This window comes from Lathyrus oleraceus, chromosome 1 (genome assembly GCF_024323335.1).
Source record: "Lathyrus oleraceus cultivar Zhongwan6 chromosome 1, CAAS_Psat_ZW6_1.0, whole genome shotgun sequence".
NCBI classification, from domain to species: domain Eukaryota; kingdom Viridiplantae; phylum Streptophyta; class Magnoliopsida; order Fabales; family Fabaceae; genus Lathyrus; species Lathyrus oleraceus.
Window position 1 is genome coordinate 117,577,831 of NC_066579.1, and position 10,702 is coordinate 117,588,532.

General features: G+C 33.2%; 2 protein-coding genes across 3 annotated transcripts; one reads left to right on the forward strand and one right to left on the reverse strand.

The window, feature by feature from the left end:
• Positions 1 to 1,170: 1,170 nt before the first annotated feature.
• LOC127120884 (calcium/calmodulin-regulated receptor-like kinase 2) lies at positions 1,171 to 5,311 on the forward strand. The gene is made up of 8 exons (XM_051051476.1): positions 1,171 to 1,453; positions 2,159 to 2,538; positions 2,780 to 2,933; positions 3,378 to 3,504; positions 3,910 to 3,992; positions 4,072 to 4,143; positions 4,305 to 4,508; positions 4,961 to 5,311. Exons 2-8 carry the CDS (start codon positions 2,213 to 2,215, stop codon positions 5,270 to 5,272), a joined length of 1,278 nt encoding a protein of 425 aa, XP_050907433.1. The 5' UTR covers positions 1,171 to 1,453; positions 2,159 to 2,212; the 3' UTR covers positions 5,273 to 5,311.
• A 941-nt stretch (positions 5,312 to 6,252) lies between these two features.
• Positions 6,253 to 9,925, reverse strand: LOC127120894 (pentatricopeptide repeat-containing protein At3g58590). 2 transcript variants are annotated; one of them, XM_051051487.1, is made up of 2 exons: positions 7,247 to 9,925; positions 6,253 to 6,901 (listed from the first exon to the last, which is right to left on the reverse strand). In XM_051051487.1, the coding sequence occupies exon 1, from the start codon at positions 9,758 to 9,760 to the stop codon at positions 7,580 to 7,582; it is 2,181 nt and encodes a 726-aa protein (XP_050907444.1). In that variant the 5' UTR covers positions 9,761 to 9,925; the 3' UTR covers positions 6,253 to 6,901; positions 7,247 to 7,579. The 2 variants fall into 2 exon arrangements, with proteins under 2 accessions (XP_050907444.1, XP_050907451.1); XM_051051494.1 differs by having other exon boundaries at positions 6,253 to 6,945.
• Between the last annotated feature and the right edge of the window lie 777 nt (positions 9,926 to 10,702).

Below are 10,702 nucleotides of genomic sequence, written 5' to 3' on the forward strand. Positions count from 1 at the left end.
TATGAATGTTGTCCTAAAATTGTCTCTTTCCGAGAACATTGACGTCTCATCAGACCTCTCTCCATGATGAATTTATGGATGTGTGAGGGAAAATACTTAAAAACTCTTACCTTTCTTGACAAAAGACAAGGGTTTAGGGGCAACCGTTATGGACCGTTCATAGAGGCCTAATAGAGCATAAAGCCCAATACCCGAAGAATAAAAACTGTGAAGAAAATGTATAGCTACAATGCTAAACCTTCTGGCATTATCCCAATTTAGAACATATTCTACACCAACAAGTCTATCCTGCGATCATTCGCACTTCAAACTCATCTTTGTATTTCAATTATTAACAAACTCTCTTAGTTAAAGGAAGTTAGGGCGTCATGTCTAGGTATAATATTCACTCCCATTTGAAATTTTACTATTTATTTTCCTCACAAACTTGAATATTAAAGTGTTATCCTTGCAAGTTAGCCTTGTCCACCACATCGAAACTCAGCTCCACCGTGATGCAATAATCAATTCTCTTTGATCACCATTTCATTCTCGAATAGAATAACCCCACAGGTCACAGAAAGGCGAGAAAACGACTCTAAAGAACCACAACACAAACTATAAGAACTATCATTAAGATCTAGTAAGACACGCCTCTTAAAATGCTCTATTTCCTATAGATAGAGATACCTTTGGGAGTTTTTTTTTAAAAAACAACCAACTTAAAAGGAGTTTTCAATATAAACTATCCTTACTATTCAACTTTAAAGAGTAAAAAATCCCAATAATCTAATATTTAACTTTAAAAATTTCTAATAAAATCAATTTTGAATTTTTCTAGTCAACTATACTTTAACTTAAATTTATTAACAATCTAATAATTTAATTAATCTCTTTCTTATATTATAAAATTCAATATTCAATAATTTTTTTTACTATTAAATTAATTAAATTAATGGATACAATATTATCTTTTAAAAATAAATAAGTAAAATATCGCGGATTCAAAAATATATTTCTACTCAACGAAATTTAAAACTAATTTTGTTACTTATATTATTTTAGGTAGGTGAGTTTATTTAATATATTAATAAATTACTACTATTTGATTAAAAAATTGATATAAATTTTCAAGTTAACATATTTGTCCTTTTTGGGCAAGTTTTTAAAACCTTAAACCCCACCCTCACTTCAATTGATAAACACAATACACTTCAACAACTCTACAAATATTTCTTTTTTATTCATTTCCATTAAGCCTCCAACTCAGACCCTTTCCACTTTTTTTTCTGAGTAACTCTTTCATTTCAAAACATTCTCTCTTAATTCAACTAAAACTTTCATTCATCAACCTAGTCGTTGCTCATTCAATTTCCGCGTACCCTAAAAAGACAGCCCAAAAAGTGTCAAATTCAGAATCAGGAATTGTAAAAATATGATTTTTACTTCATCGGTTTGTTCTTCTGCTGATTCGGTATGTGGGTTTTTGTTATTGTTGTTCTTTTTTATGGCTTTTTAGATTTGGCTTTGTGGGTTGTTTAGTTTTGTTGATCATGGGTTTTGTTTTGTAGAATTTTTTGCAGCTGAATTGTTTGTTCTTTTGCTTCTGTGGATTTTTTTTCAGTGTTTTGATATGTTAATTAATTACTAGTTAAATAGTTTGATGAACAATATGTTAGTTTTGATGGATTTGGCTTGGTGGGTTGTTGGGTTTTGTGGATTATGGGGTTTGGTTTTGAGTAGAGTCTTGTTGCTGAATTGTGCGTGTGTTTGGTTCTGCGATGAAAATAATTGATCTTTAATGAATTGATTCTAGTTAAAAATGAGTGGAAGGGAAAGTGATTTATGATTGGATAAATTTATGTATAAGTGAGTTGAATAGGAAATTTCAATTTCAATGTAAAAATCATGATTAAACTCAAAAGTTACGAATTCTAGTTTCAAGTAGAATCATTTCTGGAGGCAGAATCAATTCTACTTTAGAAGAACCAAACACCTCAAAATCATTCCAAAATCAATTAAAATGTGCAATTTGTTCGGAAGTTTGATATATCTTCAAAGGAACTTGATATATCACTTAGTGTCTTAAATTTTGATTTTATGTCATGTATATCTTGATGAAGTTTTGAGTTGACATTAAATTGTGCTAACTTTGTGACATTGTGTCTGTGTGCTGTAGTATTAGTCCTTTGCAAGATGATTTCATTGTTTGATTATCAAGAGAAATCGAAGAATGGTTCGTCAATCTAATTTGGTTATCATTGGTGTCTCTGTTGGTTTGGCCCTTGGAGTTCTGATTTCTTGCCTCATATTTTTCGGCATAAGGTGGTGCAAGAAGCGTTCTCATATTACACGATCTGCGAATGAGCCTAGTTTAACAACTCTCCCGATACGAACAAATGGAGTTGAAGCAAGTACCGACTTTAGTGCATCGATCACTAGTTCCGTAACCACATCAAGGTCAGAAAATCTACCGAGAAATTCCAATTTCTCTTGGTGGAATCATCAAAACAAAGACCGGTTTGCTTCAGCATCAGGCATTCTAAAATATTCGTACAAGTATGTACATTTTGCTCTTGACCATGATGTTAAATACTTTTTTCTTATTTTCATATTGTTCTGGTAATGGATAACTACAATTAAATGACAATCTTTCAATTTCAGCTATTGATATCAAAATATCTTAATTATTTATCTGTGAAATTGGAAGTTCATATAGTTCTTTTATAAAGAAGAAACATATTAATTTCGACATTCACATTAACGTTAGTAATGGTATACCTGACACTTTACATAACAGAGAACTTCAAAAAGCCACACAAAATTTCACAACTACCTTGGGAGAAGGATCATTTGGCACGGTTTATAAAGCGACAATGCCTACAGGAGAGGTGATAGCTGTGAAAGTGCTAGCACACAATTCCAAACAAGGGGAGAGAGAATTCCAAACAGAGGTATTGGCAAATATCTATTATAATACTTGGTTTGTTGGACATAGTATTTATCTCTGATTTTGTAATCTTTAGATATATTGATATAGTACTATAAAATGATTCTTTGCTTTATTTTGATTGAGAGACTCATACCGATTAAGCTTTTAAGGACAAGAAATCCAACAGTGGCAATCATATTAGTGTTGTCAAATAGTAGTTATAGCATAGTAAAATTTGACCAAATTGCTATTGTTTTGCGATATGCTATTCGGTACAAAGTGTTGTCAAATAGTAGTTATAGCGACACTATAGCATAGAAGAATATAACAAACCACTCTGTTCGCAATTGACAACACTAATTCCTAATTAGTGACATTAGTTATAATTTGAGAAACTCAAAGAACGGGCTCTCTATAAAGGACAGAGCATTTGTTGGACTTATGATTTGACGAAACATTGTTCCAGGTGTCTCTGCTAGGAAGACTACATCACAGGAATCTTGTGAATCTGCTTGGATATTGTGTAGATAAAGGACAGCACATACTGGTTTATCAGTTCATGAGCAATGGAAGTTTAGCAAGTATTTTATATGGTAAGAGGAAGATCATTCTTTTCCATTATGAGTTTGTGTTTCTTCCAATGTTTTAAAAACCGAACCGGAAATCATACCTACGAGACCTTCGGATCATGGTTCAACTGCTTTAAATCACTCGAACCAGGGCAAAACTGCAGTCGAACTGCTCAAATAACCGAACTGTAGACAATGTCGGTTCATGGTTCAACCAGTTGAATAGCCTGGTTCGGTTTTTAAAACATTGGTTCTCCCACCCCCCCTTCTAGTACGACATTCGTTTGTTGAGAGGTGCATGATTATTTCATTCCATAGACAGACACATGTTACATCTTTACATGTTTTTAGTAGTCACGTAATCATTAAACCTTTTCTTTTTTAGTCTGAGTTAATTCTCAACTGAAAATAATCTGCGAATATTTCTAGGTGAAGAACAGAAGTTAAGTTGGGATGAAAGGATGCAAGTTGCTCTTGATATTTCACATGGAATAGAGTATCTTCATGAAGGAGTATGTATGTTCCTTGATACATTTTCCGTTGTGCTATGTGAAAACGTGTTCTGATTAAACGTGAATTTGCATGGAACAGGCAGTCCCACCCGTCATACATCGTGATTTGAAGTCTCCCAACATATTGCTAGATGACACGATGAGAGCTAAGGTAATGTTGCCTGTACAAGTTTTTTTTTTTTTTGATAATATCATCATTCCTGAATAATTTTCCTAAATTTGTTGAGACATAACAAATGATTGATTTTAATGGCATTAATTATCGTCTTCTTTTATCCAATATACCACTTAACTTCAAAATTTCTTAAGCAGGTTGCTGATTTTGGTCTCTCAAAGGAAGAGATCTTCGACGGCCGAAATTCAGGTCTTAAAGGTACATATGGCTACATGGACCCGGCATACATTTCCACAAACAAGTTAACAACCAAGAGTGACATATACAGTTTTGGTATCATACTTTTTGAGCTCATCACAGCCATCCATCCGCATCAAAATTTGTTGGAATATGTTAACCTTGTAAGTCACTATTTGCTCTTGCAAAGAGCTCCTTCATCTTGAATTAGAGAAATAGTTTTTCTACAACCAAAGTTAGACAACTTCCGTGACAACTTATCAAGTAGTTAATGCATTTTAAATAGGAGGTTAATTACGTTTAGTATAGGATTAATAGAATAAGGTATAAATCTCATTAACCAGCAATGTACCTTAATTAACCACAAATTTGAACCTGAAAGTTATGGTTAATCATGTTCAAATTTGTGATTGATGAAAGTTGCATAAACGGTTAATGAGTTTTGACACCTGATATATCCATTAACCATCTACTGAACTTAATTAACCATAATTTTGAATTGCGTTAACCACTTAAAAAATAACCGGGAAAATTGTCTTAAATTTCTTGGTATGAATCTTCTTATATAGGCTTAAAGATTTCTTTCTGATTTTGCTTGTTTGTCTTTTACTTCAAGGCTGCAATGGAACATGATGGTATAGATGAGATACTTGACAAGCAACTTGTTGGAAAATGCAATGTTGTAGAAGTGAGGCAACTTGCTAAAATTGCACACAAATGCTTACAAAAATCACCAAAGAAAAGACCCTCCATAAGTGAAGTTTCACAAAGCATATCAAGAATAAAGCAAAGGAGATTGCGCCATGTTATGGAAGATAACTTGTCATTTGCACATAGTAATAACTTTTCAAGAACTTCGAGTCGATTAGACGATCGACAAGTTGAATTAAGTAGGATAGTTACCATGACCATCAAAGAAACTGTATGAACTGAATTACTCCAATATAAGGTGAAGTTGAAAAGTCAATTCTTTGTTGTAGTCCACAAGGGACCATGGGAAGTTTACATCTAATCTAGTGAAACTACTACTGCAAAACTGAAAATCGATGTCACAACTTAATGTCATTATACTCACCTATATCAAAAGAGAAAGACATTTGATTTATATTATTCTTTTCATGGATAATGAGGGGATTAGGTTGATATGATCTCATGATTTCAAGAATCAAATTAGGTGATTACTCAAATAATCACCTCTTTCAGCATAGGGACCATTGTTAAAGAATATATAAATAGTAAAAATTTAATATCCTTGAGGTTCATTTTGATTCTTAATTTAAAAAAAAAATTATATTAGAACTTAAAAATCAATTACTAAATTAATTGTTAATTAAAAATATATAATAAAAAATTAAAAAAAATTATATCGATCTCTTAACTCTTTAAAATAAATGTTAGAACTTAAAAATCAATTACTAAATTAATTGTTAATTAAAAACAAATAATTAAAATAATACATAATATTATTTTTTTAGTTAAATGATCAAAATAAATTTCGAACATTAAATACGGGACAAAAAGGTATTAAGGTATTAATGCAATAGTAATCAATTATAGTAAAGTGAATAAAATCTAAGATTCTTCGACACTTCTTAAATGGTGACTATGTCAACTCCCTACATTGGAGATGTCACCTTATAGCACAACATGCTAATAAAAAAAAAAGACATAAATCAAAATTGGAGTTGGTTGGAGATAGACGGCTTAACATGCACTTCTTGTCATTTGCATCAACAAAATAGTTTTTTTTTTGTTTAAAATAAAAAATACATTAAAATATTTATTCATTCTTGAACTAATAAAATGTAATATCATAAAAAAAAATCTAATATATACATGTGATAAGTTCAACCTATTTACAATAAAACAAAAACAAAAACAAAAAACTCTTAATCCACTACACTTCAATGAATATTGTCAAAACAAAACTACACTTCAATGAAATTTTAACATACTGTTTGACATATAAGTTACCAGTCAAAGGGAAAGGGAAGATGAAGTCTAAAATGAAATATCTGGTTGGCATTGCTTTCCCTTTCTTCACACACATCTGTTTGCTACAAATGTAGTGATAATAATGCACAAAATGAACAAAAGTATCAGCTTTTGGACTTGTTTGTAGACATTCTTTAACTACAAATTAACTTGCTCCATTATTCAGTTTCTTCAAGCTCGTTCTAGGAGTCTTCATTGAGCAGGAAGTTTTGCTTTTTACTCCACAAAATGACGAAGATGTTTCATTCAGTGAAACAAAATGTTCTCGAGTTTTTTGTCAGACTCCACTATTGTTTTTTCCTTGGCCTGGAAATGTATAACGCAACAGGCAGCTCTTCATTGAATCTGCATTACAATGAACTCTTACTTCTAAACATTTCGAGTAATAAGCTAAGCACGTGTTGGTTTTTGCCCGATATAATGTTGAACGCTCGATAGGGCTACAGCTACTATCTGCAGGTTCTGCTTGAACTCACAATAACTGTTGCGTTGCAGTGAAAACAAACACATTGCAACAGTTTTAAGTTTTTTTGTAAAGCACCTCAGCAGATGCTCCATTTCTCTATCAACAAATAAGCAGGAGTTAAATTAGATTGATGCTCCTCCCTAGGTAAACAAACTGACATAAGATTAAAACTGTAAATTTTTTGCAACCTTCAATATTAGATAATGCACTGATATTTCCATCTCAAAAAAACAAATTGATAACAATACTTTTATACTTAAGATTCTGTAGAAAATCAACAAGAAGGTGAAAAACTTATTGCAAATAAGAAACAAGAAACTTGCGCATCAATAACACATTAACATGTGACTGTTTGTCCTCATAATAATTTTTAATTATACCAGAGACTGGTGATGTCTAATTATAAGATCATGAAAGTGCAGACATAAAACAGAAACTTACAATGGGGGCGTGTCCTTTCAGTTATTGAGCAACAAACAACTTCAAGAGTAGTTTTCTGATGAACCGCTGCTCAGAAACTACACAGAGATCGCAGATCATACGATTCTACATTTAACCACTGCAATTCCATCCAATTTCGTCATAAACCAATTTTCAGGGAAAGCAAAGTCACATAATCATGTTGTAGGAATAAAAACACGATTCTGATTCCCATGACGTTAACAACATTATCAAGATTGTGTTCAACATATGAGTGCTTTGACTTCACCAAACTTCCATAGCTTGCTGGTTCATGTATTATTCCCAAAAGATTAATACGTTTTTCTGTACAAGTCAAACTGCAATTTCCCGCCTCTTGTAACCTTCAAGGAAGCTGCGCCATATATTTGCATTTGGCGGAAAAGGCATGCTTGCCATGACTTCTTCAGCTTCCTTTATTTGTCCATTTTTAGCAAGGAGATCTACTATGCAAAGGTAATGATCGTGTTCTGGTTGAATCCCATAAATGGTTTCCATCTGCTTAAAAAATTCCATTCCTTCGCTCACTAATCCACCGTATCTGCAGGAAGAAAGCACTGCTCTGAGAGCTAATGCGTCAGGCTTAAATCCCATCAATACCATGTTGTGGAATATCTTTACTGCCCCGCGAGCATAACCGTTTAACCCGAGGGCAGAAATTAAAGCTGTCCATGTAATAACATTTCTGTCCGTAATTTCTTCAAAAACTTTCACTGAATTTTCAGTGTTTCCACACTTTCCATACATATCAATTAGTACATTGCCCAAAAAAGTGTCACAACTATTAGTCTTCACAATAAGACCATGAAGAGAACTTCCCCAATCAAAACTGCAAAGCTTGGTGCACACACATAATACAGTCATAAAGGTGTATTTGTCTGGACGGATGTGTGCGGAACGCATACACTTGAAAAGTTCAATAACCTCATTATAATTATTGCTCCGAGCACAGGCTGAAATGACAATGTTCCAAGATACAACACCAGGCCTTTCTAATAAAGAAAGCAACTTCATTGATTCATTGTACTGACCTGTTCGGTTATAGATTCCAGCAATGATGTTAGATGGAATTACAGGAAGTGGGCTATTAAACTCTTGGATAAACGAAAGTGCTTCATTTATAAAACCGTTTTTACTATAAGCCATAACAAGAGAGCTTAGTACATATTCATGATTCTCATACCCCATTCTTATAACCAAACTGTGGAGCTGGTGTAGGTCTAATACAGATGACGACTTAAGAACAGCAGAAAAGGAAAACTCGTTAGGGATACAACCCAATCGAAACATTTCTCGTAATAACAAAGTTGATGTAGAAGAGCAAACATTTGAGTAACCCAACATCAAAGCATTCCAAGAAACCACATTCTTCTCTTCTATCTGATCAAAACAGTAATGCGCAGAAACCAATTTCTCAAATTTGGCATAGAAGTCTACCAATACAGTTCCAACAATAACATCAGATTCAAAACCACTCCTGATAACTTTAGCATGAACACATTCTCCACACAACAAGTTTCTCAAACCAATACACGACTCAGTAACAGCTACAAAAGTGGCCTGACTCGGCACCAATCCCCTCCTCAACATATTCAAAAACATCTCCAATGCCATTCTTGGCTTCCCACTTTTCAACATTGAATCAATGATTATATTCCAACATACAACATTTTGAACAGGAACCTGCTCAAACAATCTCTCTGCCAAACACAAAGCTCTACACCTAACATAAACACCCATAAGCGAATTAACTGCAGAAACATAACTGTCAAACCCACATTTAGTCATCAAACAATGAATCTGTTCACCATAACTCAAATCCTCTTCAGAATCAACGAGTCCAGACAAAAGGGCCACAACAGAACCTTCCGACAACAACACCCCCAACCCCAATAATTCACGAAACAAAACCTTCGCATCCTCAACAAAACCATTACAAGCCAACAAAGACAACATAGTATTCCAAGTCACTATACTCTTATAATGCATATCATCAAACACCATAAAAGCTTCGTTCAAACACCCATATCTCCCGAAAAAACCCAACAAAGTACTACCCACAAAAGCATCAGCATCAAAGACTCCATTTTTAATACTCAAAGAAAACAACTGAAAACCTTGAACCAGCTTCAACCTTTCACAACAAAGCAAACTCGTTAATGTATACTGATTGGGAGAGAATCCACATACTCTCAAGTGGTTCAACAAGCTCCAAGCTTCAACTACATTTCCACGTCGAGTGTAAGAAGTGATGAGCGTATTATAAGAGACAAGTGTTCTTTTAGGCATTTCGTCGAACACCTTGCGTGCTTGAATGAAGTTGCTGTGGGATATGTATGATGAAATGATGTTGTTGTTGATGAAGATGGGTTGGTTTGGAATGGGAGGTGTTGTGATGGAGAGTGCGTGGAGACATTTTGTTGCGTGGAGGGATCGAAATGTGGAGCTTGATTCGAGGAAATTGAGGATGCGGGAAACATGGCCATGCAAACTCATGTAGATTTTCGCTTTGAGCGAAAACACTCATTAGGAAACATTGAAAAACATAAATTAAAATTTGTTGATTAAGAAATCACTCAAAGGAATGAATTACTACTTCAAAATTTGTCAAACTTTATTCTTAGTGACCTTTTTAATTTAGTTAGGTAGAAATATACCATTAAATAAATGAAATATCTAATCTTTTTACTAATTGGACATTCAAATATAAACATCAAAATTTATGTGTAAATGAATCATACTTTTTTTTTTTTAAATTGATTTAAAGATGCACTTTCGTATTAATCATGTGCGCACCCTATGGATTATTATCGGAGACATATTCATTTTACCTTAAATTAATTCGGATATGCATTTTCTATTAATAGTACGTGTAACTCATGTATTCCTAATTGATACACACTCATTTTGTCTTAAATTGATCCATAGATATATTTTCGTATCAGATTACGGAGACGCACTTCTGTAATTTCTATGATAGTAAATTTTGACTTTTTATTTTTATGAAATACACTGATGTAATAGATCGTGTATTAATATTGTATTATCATAATTTTTTGTTTGTAAATTAAACATACACTTAATACACAAGATGAAAATGCAATATATGAATAAATGAATCAATAATACAATCACAATAACAAAGTACTACATTAGTACAAATACTAATATAAATACTACTTAATACAAATACTATACTATTGCATATGTCAGATCCCCATGTTCCTACGATGCATTATGTATTACAGTGTCGTTCGTGCCTCGGTAAGGATGGCATCCACAATGTTCCTCCCTTTAGATCCTTCGGGAAAGACTCATTTGTCTATATCCGCTTGCGCAAGATTCATGATACTTCGATATCTAGGAAACACATCAACAATATGATCAATCCTAGTCTGCTCGTAATCGAGTATCTTCTAATGAGTTGGCCTAGGTGGA